We start from the raw sequence: 16,080 nt of genomic DNA on the forward strand, positions 1-16,080 counted from the left end.
GCTGCTAGCCGGCCCGGAGGAGCCTGAGGGACGACGGGAGACCCGGAGCTTCGACATGGGACTGAAGTGTATCTGAGGGGACTTTGAGATCTGCCAGATGTCAAGATGGAGTTTGATGTGAGAGAAGATCTATGAGTTGTATTGGTTGGACGCTCCTCTTTGTGGTTCAGGGCAACATTTGTGAATGTGTTATTCCTAAAAAAACATTAATGTCGTGAAAGATAAACTTTCATTAGAATGTACTTCTCCTACAACAGGGGTGGACAACCTTATGACCACGTTCTATTGGCACATTGCAGCTTAACCAATAGCATACTAGCAATAAGTGTGCAATAGTTTTTTTGGAAATGTTTAAGTGCCCTCTCTGCAAGCTAATATATATTTCACGACCATTGGCAGTTGCCATTAAGTTTACTGCTGATGAGCAAGATTGGTGGGAGGTCGGTAGAGTTCATGATTTATCTTCAGATGTGGACGTTTCCATGAGGGAAAAAAAGATTTTCCATCCCTGTCCGACATGTTTGGCGAGCGGGAGAATCTTCAATTGGTGCCAATCTGCAACCTCACCACTAGATATCGCCAAATTCTGCACACTGCACCTTTAAAGCTCATAACTATGAGAACGTCTGTGCAAGAAGATCTGTCTGTCTGTGCTCAGAAATGATCGGAACTGTATCTGTATGATCTGATTTACATCCAGATATTTGTTATATTCAGACTAGGTTTAGTTTTCTTCATCTTTTTAATAATCAGGACAAATTCAAATGTTTTTGGGAGTGAGAAAAGAACAGAGAAAATAATGAGCCATAGAAAACTGTCACTTAAACGCATCTTCAGAGAGCCTGATTTTAGTGTGCAAAGCAAGTTCTCATCTCTTGACTCGAGACATCAAGCTCCATGACTTGAAATAATGAATGGATGAATAATCGAATGAGGGGTCTGAACAAAAGACGAATAAACACATTGTCAGCCGTTGCTTAGATTAACAGCATTTTCAAACAGCCAACGCATCAACCAACATTTCTCCCACATGTTCAGCAGTAAAAAAGAAATCGGTTCTCAACCATTTTGCTGAATCACTGCGTCCCTCACAGTACGCCTAACGGGGAACCACACACATACACACATATGTACACATTCATGCCATCAAAAGCCTCTCAAAAGTGCTACGATCCCCATCCCTCTATGATTGTACTTCCTGTATAGGAGGGCTCCTTCTACATCCTGTCGTCCGTCTCAACATTTTAGCATGATTTTGCATCAATTAAGCTGAAGGAATTATCACCGTCAATAGAGCTTCAGTCACAGAAACCGAACAACAAAAGGAAATCAACAGTGAGACGGTGGATTCGTCTCAGACGTGGGTTGCTTTTCGCCGTATTGAGCAGAAACAGAGAGTTAGTAGAGAAAAGCTGCCGCTGGACACAGAGGCCTCGTATGGAGGCGGTCTCCCTCTGCCCGTGGCTAAAGGGCAGTTCCACGCTGGAGGTTTTTGGTATCGATTGGTTGAAGCTGCACCATAAAACCCCCTCGAAGGGGAATGCTCTCACTATTTCACCTGACGAAGGCTGGCGAGGTCGACTCGACTGGCATGATGACTGGGCACGCTGGGACCGTTAGCATGCGCCACGGGGCATTAAGGTGGTGGTGGGCGGATGGAGCAGCGGTGCCGGTGTTGGCAGTATCAGCAACGCCCTCGATTGCAAGGCAGGCTTAGTTTTTTGCTGCTGCAACCATCAGGCGATGGAAAGCGGGCGTTGCGGACATGTCCTCGCCACAGCGTTCGCCAAGAGTTGATCATGTTATAGGTCGGACATTTTAGCGTTAGCGATTACATTCAGTTCACGGATACAAGTCGATTGAGAAAAGCCCCCAGCAGGGTGGTGCGTGTTTGTTTTTTATGCCCGTAAACCTCTTAACTCTTGTTATGAACGAGTAGTGGCAAAACGGCAATCCGACATCCCTTCGTACCGCGGGTGTGTTATAGGACCTGGATACGGCGCCACCCTTCTAATTCCGTCCGGTGGCCACTCTTGGTATTGCGGCCGCACAAAAACACCCTGCAGACCAAAGGTCAACTATTTTAATTTGTAGAAATTTCCTCGAGCCACGAAAAATGATTTGAAAATGTGAGAGAGCGGGGACAGCGGGAGAAACGCGACTGCTCATAATCAGTGGGCCGCAAACTACGGGAGTAAACCCGGAAGGTGGGAGTACGTGCCAGGCGAGCAACTCTAATTGGATTGAATAGGCGCCATCTTGGGGTCCAAGTCTCCAGTTCTTATAATACATCCATGACTTGTACGCATTGCTCCAAACTAGCTGGCTTTGTGTCACTGGCTACTAGCTGGCTGCCTTTGGCATTATGTATTTAATTAACTTCCTCCGTGTGTTGTTTAGAAAGCCAAACATGTTAAAATACTTGGCTAGTTTGAGTGGTTCAGATTAATGTGATTTATGTATAACCAACATGAATGTAGGGGGTTATTACAACTCTCAATCCTTCATCAACAAAATGTCTCACGAGAAAAAAGAAGTTTGGGGAACCCAATTTTTTTAGTTTTCCAGTAAATGTTCCTGTCGATTTTGTCATTTTATTCCCCGGACTTTCAGTTCTTGGAAAACTGAATCCCCAGATTTCCAGGTCAAGACATTCAAATTCACTGTTCACGAGAGGCAGGGTAGGAACGGTCTGCGAGGACTACTGACATGTTCTCGACATGTTCTGCGAAAAAAGACCCTCTGCAATTGTTTTACTTCTATTCATTATTCCATGAAAGCGGTGGTTATTTTCACCCTCGACCGTAACCGACGACGCGACCGGAGTCTCTGTAGCGAGAGCGCTGAGGAAATGAGAGGCACACACTGTGGCGAGGGATATGTGGGTGATTGCTGGAACCGAGAACAAGCCGATTTCTCACTTCAAAGGATTTGGAATCGTTTGTTACCTCCAGCCGAGAGCTAAGATACTCTTCTACTAAACAACAGTTGCTAAATTCCTACTGTGAAAAAAGATCTGGGAGCAGAACATATCATTCCAGGAAGAGTGTGTATGTGTGTGTGTGTGTGTTCATGAGCTTGTGTGTGTAAAGCCTGCCATGCAGTGTTTTGTTTTCCAACTCCGTTCATTCGTTTATTCATTATTTTTCTAAATCTTATTAGTCTTATCTCAAGAGTGAGCAAAGAAACCGCAGTGTAAGTCTGTGTGTAGACGGAGTGTGTGTTCTTGTTCTCTATACAACGTGTAGCGCGAGACAGAAGAGTTTTTTGTGTCGTTTTCTTTTCTTCCCCAAGTCTTTTTATGAGTTTTTTTTCTTTTTCTTTGAGTTCATTTTCTTTCAGCTGTATAAAAAAAGAAAGAAAAAGCACAGATAACATTGAAAACCCCATAAAAAGAAGAGGGAGTCAGTGCAGTCAATGGATATGAAACAGGCAAATTCGACCGGGGGCCGGCGTGACCGCGTCCGTTTTTCGAGTCCCGACGCGAGCGAGCCAAAAGCGGCTCCTCGGCCTCCGCTCGGCGTGCCCACGCGGCGCCGCCCCGGCGAGATGAGATCTCAGAGTCTGTGAAAGAGCTCCGGGACGACTCTCCGAATCAACAAAAAAAGCAAAAAAGAAAGAGGAGAAAACAGGTTTTCCATTGTTCTCTCAGCGAGTCCTCCCGCCCGCCACCGGTAAGAGCGCGAGACCAGGAAAGGTCACGCAAGCGGCTCCCAGTTCAAGTGAATCGCAGGGCGGAAGGAGCAGCGCTGAAAGAAACGCAACCTGGAGACCTCTCTGCTTTTATGTCAGTCCCAAAAAAAGGACAAATCCCTTTTTTCTGAGTGTCGTTATGATTCCGTTTCTTTTTTCTTCTTCTTCTTTTGCTGCAGAAACGAAGCCAGTGCACACGGGGGGGGGGTTTAAAAGACCAACAGCGCTCTCCTTCTCATCCCACATTCGGTTGATGACATCCTCAAGATTTTCTGTTTATTTTTTGACATTTTTTAACTTTTCCTTTTTTCCCCCCTCAAACACAATTCAGTGAGTTTGAAGACGTTTTCTCCAACAGAGAAACAAGAACAAAGTGTCATTCTTTGCAATTACCACAATAAGAAGAATTATCGTCCTCTAAGTAGAAAAAAAGGGAAGAAAGTGTCGCCGCGCATTTCTGTCAGATGTCCTGCGGAGGCGGCGGGCGTCTCGGCGTAGCCGAGCGAACGCCCACCGGAGGAGAGCCTGAGAGCTGCAGCGGCGCCCGCTGACCGAGGCTCCCACGGGTGCGCCGAAAAAGTACCAAGCGTCCGGGCCCCGATTGTCAGCTGTGACAATCGGTCGAGCCGGACAGTCTCTCCTGCAGATTCGTTGTTGTTTTCTTCACATAGATTACTGAAGCTGACTGCGGCAGATGATGGTTTCTAAAAGTTCCGTGTATGAGAAATATTGAAGAAAAAAATAAGCAATGACAAAAGTTGAGTATTTGATTTTTAAAAGCCGGTAAAGCACTAACAACTGACTACGGGGATATTTTAAGTGTTCCCCACTGAACTACCTTCTCACCAGAAGTGACTTCATGGTTTAAACACACTGACTACAGAGAAAGAAAAAACAGGCGGCGTTAAGTAAAATAAGTACATGTTGGTTTGGCAGTGTCCAAGCCCCCAGAGCCGCATGAGAGCAGCCGGGGTTCACCGGGTACGATGCGTTCAAAGACGGGTGTGTTGGGTGTTCACTCTTGCGAGTGTGTAGGTTTAAAGAAAAAAACAACAATCTAGCTACTCCTCGTTTTCCCCTCCGGTCGCAGCCTCCGACGAGAGGGCCGGCGCTCCGGTTTGATCTTCCTCTCGGCTGGTTTACGGACGGGGTGAACGAGGCGGGCGGTTGGTAGCTCGACTGCCCATCCCTCCCTCCTCCTATCTCCTCCTCCTCCTCCTGCTCCAATGTCTCCTCTTGCTTCTTCTCCTTCTCCTTCTCGTCTCCTTCTCTTGTTGCCCTCAGATGTGCCTCTTCATGTGCAGGGCGAGGTGGTCTGACCGAGAGAAACACCTGCAGAGGGAAACGGAGAAGCAACGTCAATCCCGCACCTTAAATATACATGAACTAGAACAGGCACTCGGTAGAGCGCATACCTTCGCAAATCACAAGATTGGGCATTAAATTATGAACACTTTGGCATTAGTTGCATGCCAATTGGATAACAATTAACCGCGCTATGGTAAAAATAGGATGTTGACCTTTTCATGACCTTGTCCTTGACCTTTAACCCGATCAATCCCAAAATCTAATCAAATGGTCCCCGGATAATAACCAATCATCCCACCAAAGTTCATGCGATTCGGTTTAATACTTTTTGACTTATGCGAATAACACGCACGCACGCATACAAATACACGGCGATCAAAACATTACCTTCCGCATTTTCAAAGCGAAGGTAATCACGTACGGAAAATACAGGAGGGAGACGGAGAAAAATGCTGAAACACCTTTATAACTTTAAAAAAACTTGTGTCGGCCTATTAAATAACATAATTCGTCTTATTTTATTGGAGATTTGAACAGAATAACCATAATACATCATGCAAGTGGTGCTGCTCAATGCCACTAGCTCTTCATATAGTTCTGAATACATGAACCTCCAACCAGCTCTGTGTATTTGTTGGAAATGTTCCACAGTTACTCTACACCTCGGCTCAATGTGCTTCCTGGGAACTGAAATACACCCTGGCTCTGTGTTCACGCGTCAGTCCCACGCCCCCTGAAGTGTACGCGGTATTTTCAAGACGGTGGAAACTTCCATATTCTGTGAGTCGGAAAAGTGCATTAGCCACACAAGCTAACGTACTAATGCGTAACATTTCAAAGAAACCACAGCGTCTCACCAATACTGAGCAAGAACGCAACACGTTGCTCTGGTTTTCGAGACCTTTGGTTCCAACAGCAACGAACCCCAATGGAGGAAGTAAACCAGGCTGGACACCAACAGCTCAGGGGCGCACGTCTTTTTGACACCAGACACTGATGAGCCAGAGCAGGGGTCAGGAACCTTTTTCACTGGGAGAGCCATCAAAGCCAAATATTTCTAAATATATTTAATTGAGAGCCATATAGTATTTTTAACGTATAATAAATTAAATATGTCTTGCTTTTAATGCGACTTCTGGTGCTGCATGATGCTACGGGGGGGTGGGGGGTGCAGGTGACTTTTTTGTTGCTCCGCGCCGGCATCTGAGCTCTGCGGCGCGCGAGACGGCGAGCCGAGAAGTGTTAACGCGACACGTAGAGACAGAAGTGACATGCTGCTGGTTAGATACGATCAATAACAGACGTTTAGTTTAATAAAAGAACAAAGACTTCTTTAAGAAAAGGACCTGAAATTACTTCTGCTGTAATCTGGCGCGATAGAGAAAATTACAGGGGGGCGGGTGGAGAATTTTTTTTTTTTAACTCAAAATTGTCTGGGAGCCATATGCCGTCACCGGAAGAGCCATATATGGCTCGCGAGCCGTAGGTTCCCGACCCCTGAGCAAGAGCCTACAACTCTGGACTAATGCAGGAGTTGGAAAGCAATGGATCGACAGACAATTGATGAATTTAAAATACTGGTTAGCTGGGCATACTACATATTCAGTCAAGTCACAGTGAAGAAAATATTTATATTTGAAAATGTACAAAGAAAATATGGGGGAGCCAGTTTAAATGAGCTGGGTAAAATGATGATAATGGTATTAATGTATAATTGTATTGTAGCAGTGTACTACACTAGGGTGTGACTGTGTGGACCCGGAGCAGAACCTCACTGAGGAACCCAGAGAGGTCAGAACCGGCTTCGCTTTGAGTTTAGTGGACCACAAAAAGCTAAAAGGTTGAAGAATTATCTCAACATGAAGAGGAGAGCTCACGGCACATGTATTCATGCAGAGGAGTTTAAAAAAACAAAAACTCTTGGTTTTTAAACTACAGTGAACTACAATAGTCGTACTTCATTATGTCACATCAGTGAAACCCAATAGTAGAGATGAATATTAGCCAATTCAGGCTCAGTGGGTTCCTAAATACGACTCAACCACGACTATAAATCACCGCGAGACCTCCACGGCTCCGCAGTCAGTGCTCGAGCTCCGAGTCGAATACTATTGTAGGAACTAATTAGATATGCATCGTGAACACGGACACTAATGCAGACAGGCTCGCAGTATTCTCTGAAGCCGGGCAATTTAACTCAGTGGTGACTGTGCCGGGTGCGAGAGAGAGAGACATAAAACCAGGTGCTGGTTGATGTGGAATATGAGATCCGCGAGTGTTTTCATTTAATTACACCATTAAAGCTGAACATTCCCAATAAAAATGAATCGCAAATGATATGAATAAAGGAGAGGCAAAACCAAATGTGGGCGAGGAGAGAAGGAGAAATGGAAAATTCCATTTGCCAGAGGCTTTATTCATTATTAATTAGCCCAGGCTATGTGTGTGTGTGTGTGTGTGTGTGTTTGGGCAGGCTATCCAGATGCGAGTAGACAGAGCTCAACACTCAAAAGTACAATAGAAACTTTGCACATTGGAGTCAAATCGGCGGCCTCTCAGCCGGTTGGTTCTCCTGGTTCCTTCAGGTTCCTGCAGGAAACACATTGAGCTCGGAAAAATAAGGAAACTGGTCCAGCTGTCACAGATTCAACCGAAAGAAGATCTCTGACTAGCATAAAGCTGTGAGCGCTATATTCAGATTTATTCTGTCCAACTGATGCTGCGGAGGAAACTCCTGATGCAACTGCTGCATCTATTAGCTGTTTCTTAACACTAAACCTTCAACAAATTTAAAAAATGTTTTTTAAAGAGCGTAAAACGGTAACATATGTCTCTGATTTCAGTGTGGGAAGTATCTTAAAACATTGGTAGGTTTCTCAACAGTACCCACGTGTTACAATGTTAACAACAACCGGTTCATAGCGATAAGCAAGTGTTACAGCGTTTATCGCACCATTCGCAACGTGTTTCAACGTAAACAGCCACCGCTTCACAACGTTAATCACGTGTTGCAGCGTCAACCGCGTCTCACACACAACGTTACCTTCGTGCTACAACGCTAGCCGCGTCCGTTTCACCAAGAAAACCACTTGTTACAACGTTAACCGCGAATGTTACGCAACGTTACCTTCGTGCTACAACGCTAGACGCGACCGCAATGCAACATGAAATATGCGTTACGTTAAACGCCAGTTTCACAACAATGAGAACAACGTTAAGAACAACGTTTAGAACAACTTTAAGAACAACGTTAATAACGGCGTTAATAATGACGTTAATAACGACGTTAAGAACAACGTTAAGAAAAACATTAACAACTTTAAGAACAACGTAATAAACAACGTTAATAACAACGCTAAGAATGACGTTAAGAACAACGTTAACAACAACTCTAAGAACAACATAATAAACAACGTTAATAACAACGCTAAGAACGACGTTAAGAACAACGTTAACAACAACATTAATAACAATGTTAATAATGACATTAAGAACAACTTTAAGAGCAACGTTAAGAATAACGTTAATAACGCCGTTAAGAATAACGTTAATCACGACGTTAAGAACAACGTTAAGAACCAATTTAAGAATAACGTTAAGAACAACGTTAAGAACAACTTTAAGAAAAACTTTAAGAACAACGTTAATAATGGCGTTAATAATGACGTTAATAACGACGTTAAGAACAACGTTAACAACAACTTTAAGAACAACTTTAAGAACAACGTAATAAACAACGTTAATAACAACGCTAAGAACGACGTTAAGAACAACTTTAATAACAACGTTAATTACAATGTTAATAATGACGTTTAGAACAACTTTAATAGCAACGTTAAGAACAACGTTAATAACGACGTTAAGAATAACGTTAATGACGACGTTAAGAACCAATTTAAGAATAACGTTAAGAACAACTTTAACAACAACGTTAATAACACCACACAGATGTTCCAGGCTCAATCCGACGAGTCGGGGCGTCGGACACAGTTTACAGAAGTAAAAATACAAAGTTGATGGACGTCTAAAAACAAATGAAGATGGAGAGATTCTCCTGTGTTTTGTGTTGTTTGTGTCTCGCTGTGGGAAAGTTTTCAGGATAATAGTTAAAAACGCAAAGTGTGGCCGGAGCCCCGTGTGACGTTTTAAATCTTGTCGAGTTTCCCGATGTCACCGTGTCACGGTGAACACGGTGACGCTGCCCAGCGGCGGCCCGTGAGCCGGTGCGGCGCCGACCGCCTCCACCAGTCTGTGTGAGGGGGCGTGGGGCTGGACAGATGGCCATGCCAGTTACTGTGTCACTGCTGGGGCGTGGAGCAGCCAGACCAGCTGGTACCCGGTCCCCCCATCCCCCAAACACACACACACACACACACACTCCTCCATCTCATCCGCCTCTTCCCCTCCTCTAAACTCTCCCTTCTCCTCCTCCTCACTTCTTTTTGTCCTCCCACTCATCACTCCTCTTTCCAGGAACATCGGGGGGTCCCCGCTTGATTAGGCAGGATTAATGACAGACTGCAACGTGTGTGTGTGTGGTTGTGCGCGTGTGCGCGCGCATGTGTGTGCACGCGTGTTTCCCCAGGAGAAATTGTGTCAGATTGAACAGTCTATCTAATGCTAACCTCTCCATGGTTGCCACTTTTTGCCATTCTCATGGTAATATTTTAAAGGGCTCCACCCACCACAGATGTGTGTGTGTGTGGATTTGTGTGTGTGTGTGTGTGTGTGTGTGTGGTACTGTAAAGATGCATCCTGGTTATGTTAAGCATGTGTTTCCATCCACTTTGTAATTTGAGCATCATAAAGCCTTCCGGTCGATCCTGAAGGGAAACTGGAAATACGTAAACAAGAGTAGAGAAGCTCTCAGACGCCGCCGTCCATCTTTAATCTCATTACGCGGCGGAGACGAGCCGGTTGTGGTTTTAAAATAAAGGAAATGTTCAGAAATTCGACGAAATATTATATTAATAAATAAACATTCAGTCGCCCCCAAAGAGTCGTCAAACATTTGAAACCGTTCCACCCCAGAGTGTCGTCGCGTTCCTGCGGAGCCAGAGGTTTATTTTCTAAAAGACGTAATTAGAGGCACGCAACGGGTGTAAATCGTCTCTCGCCACGTCCTAAATTGCCACAGGAGGGGGATTGTAGTTTGTAGTTTGAAGCGAACTGAAAATGCCCCTTGGAAGTTGTAGTTTACTTCTCTCTCTGCACATTTATTCTCTGACATTTTTCCAACGCAGATGTTCATCCGTTGCGGCGACGAGTTTGGCGAGAACTCCGACTGCGAGTCGGCAAAACTGTCGACGCGGGAGAAAAAAAACGTGAGAGAAAAAGAGCTTCTGTGTTGAGATCCATCCAGAAAATCACGTTTGTTTCACAATATTAAAATATTAAGATTAATAAATACAATAAAAATAAAAATAATATATACTGGATATGTATATAAATATATATACATATATGTATATATGTATATATACATATATATATAGCTTCTGTACGCCGACTTTGATGTACGCCGCTGTGATGTCTCTTAAGCCCGCGTCATTGTTTCATCAGGATCTTTTAAACGTTCATGTTTGAGCGTTCTGCACGCCGTGTGTGTGTGTGTGTGTGTGTGTGTGTGTGTGTGTGTGTGGAGTCTCCGCACACTGCGCTTGAGTGTGAGCCAAGAAGGAGCTAATACAGTCCCAGCTCTCAGCTAGGATTAGAAGCTTCCAGCAGGTTTCTGGAGGGGTTTATGTCTAAAACCCAAACTAGAGGGAACCCGCTACAGCCAATTACACTGTCTCTGGGGCAAACGTGTGTGTGTGTGTGTGTGTGTTGTTCACCAGAAAAGGTAGTGCGGGCACACACACATACAGAGAGTGTGTATGTTGAAGTGGAGCTGGCATCTGGTGCCACTCAATTAGCTGTGACCAGTCTGCCAAGAGCCAGAATCCATTTAACTTGCCAGCACAGAGGCATGAGTAAGCACACACACACACACACACACACACACACACACACACACACACACACACACACACACACACACACACACACACACACACACACACACACACACACACACACACACACACACACACACACACACACACACACACACCAGGACCAAACAGAGATGCTGTGACGCCGCTGGCTTTTGTCCACAGGGAGACTTCGTGTGCTTTCATTTTGAATCCCAAACCGCATCATCTATTTTTTTTTTTTATACCTTTCTTTTTTTCCCGCCGAGGTCAAACTGCGTCGGACACGAGCGCGGCGAAGGAAAACGCAGCGGCGCGCGACCAATAAATCCAATCCCCCGCCGCCGGTCGACTCAGAAACAGAAATCCAGAATTAGAATAATAATCTACGGCTGGCAAAAAAAACCCAAAACACCCTCTTGATTCAAAGGCGTGAAAGAGTGAATGTAAAGACGACGATTCGCCGCCTCAGCAGATGTCCTCTTCGTCGCCTCCCGTCCCGCGTGGCGTTCCACGCGGAGACGGGTTCTGCGATGAGCTCGTCTGATTCGTGTCGTGACGACGAGACGCCGGCTCGCCCCGCGGCGGCTTCCGGCTTCACGCCCTTCATCGACGCGTCTGATTGGTCTCTTTGGAGACATTGGAAGGCGTGGAAAGAGTGACGGGCTTCTTATGTTCAGAATGTTATTGAGAAATCCAAATGGACTTCTTTTTATTATTTTTTTGCAGCATCAGCAGACATTGTGATTCTGAATTTGATTTATTTACACTCGATCCTTCTCTGCTGTGTGTGTGTGTGTGTGTGTGTGGGGGGGGGGGGGAGGTCGTACCTGTCGCAGTGGTTGCACTTGAAGGGCTTGGCTCCGGTGTGTTTGCGGTAGTGTCGCGTCAACTCGTCGCTGCGGGCGAAGCGCCAGTCGCAGCCCTCCCATGAGCACTTATAGGGCTTCTCACCTGAGAGAGAGAGAGAGAGAGAGAGAGAGAGAGAAATGTCACATTTAATTAGAATTTCTACATCTAATTTCACTCATTTAATCTACTTCTGTTCACTAATATACAGGTTCCAGACACACACACACACACACACACACACACACACACACACACACACACACACACACACACACACACACACACACACACACACACACACACACACACACACACACACACACACACACACACACACACACACACACACACACAGGGGCCGGGCAGGCAGGCCAGTTTTAACACAACATCCATTGCAATGAGCCAATACAATCAATTAGCTGTAAATGAAGTCTTTCAGCACGGCGGCGTGTTAATTCATAATCCTAAATTCACCCTGAAATAAATCTCGCGCTCCCCCTTTACACCACCCCCCCCCCCACACACACACACACACCCCCTGAGGTGGTGGGATCAGAAAATTTAAATGAAGTTTCATCCCCCACTTCACCAGATGGGAGGAGAGATGCTCTATTGTTCTCTGCCTGTAGTTATCTCTCCACGATAGAAAGCCTTCCAGCTGTGTGTGTGTGTGTGTGTGTGTGTGTGTGTGTGTGTGAGCAGACTGTCTTCAGACGGGACGTGATGGTGTCTGCCTGCCTGCGTGAGAGCGGAGTTCTCTCTGTGAGAAGACAATTCAAAAACTCAAATAGCAACCCCCAAAAAATTAAACTACATCTAAAGTGACTATAAGTGTAAACACAAACAAATGTCATTTTTAATTAAAGCTGCTGCGATGAGTTTTTAACTAGTTCATAATTTAATACCGATGGCTCCTCATAACCCGCAGAAGAAAAGAGGATTATATTCATTCAGTTATTCTTAATGCTCGTCTCAGACTAACAATGTTCGACACTAAGACCAGAAAAGCATGCGATATGATATTTACACGAGCAAGGATTAGCCAGTGAGTTTCACATTTCCATTTTTTTAGTTTTTTTGTTGTTGTTGTTATGACCTTGGTCGCCCACTCAACAGATGGAGATAATTTGCGGGATTTCTAAGAATTAAAAATGGAAATAAACACATCTTAATAATATGTATCGGATCAAATTAATTCATATTAAAGGTCCGTGACGTGTCATTTTTAAATTAACAGAGTTAATATTTCTTTCTGCGCCCGGATCTGGATCTTAGCGCACTTCCGCTTTTGTCCACAGGGGGCGCCAAAATCAACACGAAGGTTACGCTTCAAAGGAATCTGCCAGTAATGTGCACGTTGTGTAATATAATAATAATAATATTCATATAGCATCTTTAAAAATAATGTTTACAAAGTGCTCCACAGAGAGTCAAAGCAAAACAAATGGAATAGCAAGAAACCAATATTACATTAAAAAATATATATTAAAATTAAAAATAAACAATTAATTAAAAACCAAATAAATTAAAAATAAGGACACGGTGTATGACGTCGCATTTCATTTTAAATCAACACATTAATGACGTGAGATGTAAATTGTTGAGCATATTGATGCAGACGAAACACATTGAAGACATGAGGTAGTTCTCTACCGCACACTCTGAAAATGGACAAACCTCGATGGAAAATAAAATAAAGGATGTTTCCACAAGTATGTTGGGAGTTTTCTTTTAAAATAATGATTTTGGACCTAAAACAGTAAAAGTATTTTTTAAAGTAGAAGCTGCATCGCCTCCCACGACGAGACGTTTCAGGGGTTCAAACCAGTCTGGTGCTCCGGCCTTTGAGTAAAGGCCTTCACACAAGAAGGGAAATGCAGTCAAAACTAGAACGGGCACTCGGTAGAGCGCATACCTTCGCATATCACAAGATTGGGCATTGAATTATGAAAATGTTGGCATTAGTTGCATGCCAATTGGATATAAATTGGTAAAAAGAAGATGTTGACCTTTTCATGACCTTGACCATGACCTTTGACCCGATCGATCCCAAAATCTAATCAAATGGTCCCCGGATAATAACCAATCATCCCACCAAATTTCATGCGATTCGGTTTAATACTTTTTTACTTATGCGAATAACACGCATACAAATAAATAAATAAATACACGGCAATCAAAACATTACCTTCCGCATTTTCAATGCGAAGGTAATGTTATTTCTTCTTCTTTTGTCATGAATACTTTCACATAGATCGTGATAACGTGACACAATTATTTTTTGTAATGAGTTTTTATGTAAATGTTTCGGAGCTTTCGCACCGGGAATGAAAGCATTGTGTAACTGACATATTAAAAATATACACCCAAGTGTCCAGCAACCGCAGACCGTACCCACGCCTATGTTATTACCTTTCACAATAAAAGCCCTGTCCATTCATATACACTGGGTGACTTTACCAGAGGAGCATTTCACTAAAAGGAAAGTCCAAAAAAAAATAGCTCCCGTTGTGCAGCCGTTCATCTGAGACTCTGGGTCTACAGGATCTGAGCTATTTTTTTTTTTTTAACTTGACTTTTCAATGCAGACATTTCCACAGATGCAGATTTAGTTTAGTACCTCCTTTAAATCATACTTCATACGCACGGGTCAGCATGACGGAAGCGGTGGAAAGCGCACCTTTGCGTGGACCAGCGAGGTGATGCAACGGCGAGTAAAAAGATGACGTGCCACAGGAACATCCGACACACACACACACACACACACACACACACACACAGTTGGCGTGTAACTTTGATCAGTGTCGTCTTTCATCCGCAGACGCGACGCGGTTGTTCTCGGACCGAATTCATTCCAGATGGCGAGCGGCGCCCTCCTGGGTTTGCATATTCAAATGTTCTAGTCAAATCCCGAGCCGCCGGTTTGCTGATTTCCACAACAGGGGTCGGGGTTTTGATGCTGTCTCGACATCGTGCATTTCGGACAACAGGCCTCCCTCTCTCACCTCATCTGTACTTAACATCCAGATAGGAACTATCGAGCATCCTTCCTCTCAAAAGCCAGGCTTTGTTGCACTTGCTTTTGTAATTAATTGGGTTTTGTCATCAAAAGGTTGCTCTCATTGAAGCGCCGATACACTCTTGGAGGCGTTGTATCCATATTCCAGCTCAATTAGCGTCAGTATTTGCAGCCGTGCAGCCGGACGGGCCTGCAGACAGCGGAGCGATGATTGGAAATGATGAAACTGAGTAACAGACGAGTTCCTGGTGCCTTTTTATTGGTTCTTTTCTGAAAACAGCCGACCTGAGCTCTGCAGCACACGCCTCAGCTCGTCTGGAGGCTCCGTGACCCGAGACTCACGCTGAGTCTCAACTCCAGTGCTTCGCGGCTTGTTTGCTCACTTGACTATTCAGGGTTCGTACACATGTTGACCGATCGAATTCCAGGACTTTTCCATGACTTTTCCATGACTTTTCCATGACTTTAAACCAAATTTCCATGACCAAACTGAAATCTCGGTGTGTACATGAACACTTTTTGAAAATGTAGTATTCAAACAATGAGAATTACAAGGCATACAATACACCTTCAATGAAACATGAGACATTAGTTTGATTGAAAGAATAAACATTACTCAAATACTCAGGGGTAAGATTTGGATTTTGAGGGGATTGCAAATACAGATGCAGGGTGGTGTATACACACTTACAAGTAAAAGATAATTAAGGGGGTGCCGGGGCTGTTTTTTGTTGTTGTTGTCTTTTTTAAAATTTTTATTGTTGTATTTATTTTTTTTGGAGGGGGGGGGAGGGTATGTGTCTGTGTGTATATATGTGTGTGTATGTATGCGTGTGTATATGTATGTATGTGTGTGTGTGTCTGGGTGTAGGGGTATGTATATGGGTGTATATATATGTTTATGTTTATATATGACATTTTTGTACTTGTTTTATGTTTATATCACTCAACAAATAAAAAATGTAAGTGAAAAAAAAGAAAAAGAATAAACATTACTATACATTTGTATTCTTAGAAACACTTATATAAATGTTTATTCTTTTTATTCTTTATCCTTTATGTGCAAATCCATCTGTTTGGATTTGGCGTATGCCGGCTTATAATTTGAGTCTTCCTTTTAAAAACATATGAATTATTTTAAACTCGACGTAAATGAACAGATTATAACAAATTTCCATGACTTTTCCAAAACTTTTGTGATTTTAGGTTTTTCCATGACTTTTCCAGGCCTGGAAA

General features: G+C 43.8%; 1 protein-coding gene across 2 annotated transcripts in view; it reads right to left on the reverse strand.

Moving 5' to 3' along the window:
* Positions 1-618: 618 nt before the first annotated feature.
* klf7b (Kruppel like factor 7b) overlaps positions 619-16,080 on the reverse strand; it is a 76,141-nt gene continuing 60,679 nt past the window's right edge. For both annotated transcript variants that reach the window (XM_056423447.1, XM_056423454.1), the window contains exons 3-4: positions 11,804-11,927; positions 619-5,025 (exon numbers count right to left, since the gene is read on the reverse strand). In XM_056423447.1, the coding sequence (XP_056279422.1) occupies positions 4,974-5,025; positions 11,804-11,927 (176 nt within the window). In that variant the 3' untranslated portion in view covers positions 619-4,973. The remainder of the gene's footprint in view (positions 5,026-11,803; positions 11,928-16,080) is intronic.

Source organism: Pseudoliparis swirei, chromosome 2 (assembly GCF_029220125.1).
Source record: "Pseudoliparis swirei isolate HS2019 ecotype Mariana Trench chromosome 2, NWPU_hadal_v1, whole genome shotgun sequence".
NCBI lineage: Eukaryota > Metazoa > Chordata > Actinopteri > Perciformes > Liparidae > Pseudoliparis > Pseudoliparis swirei.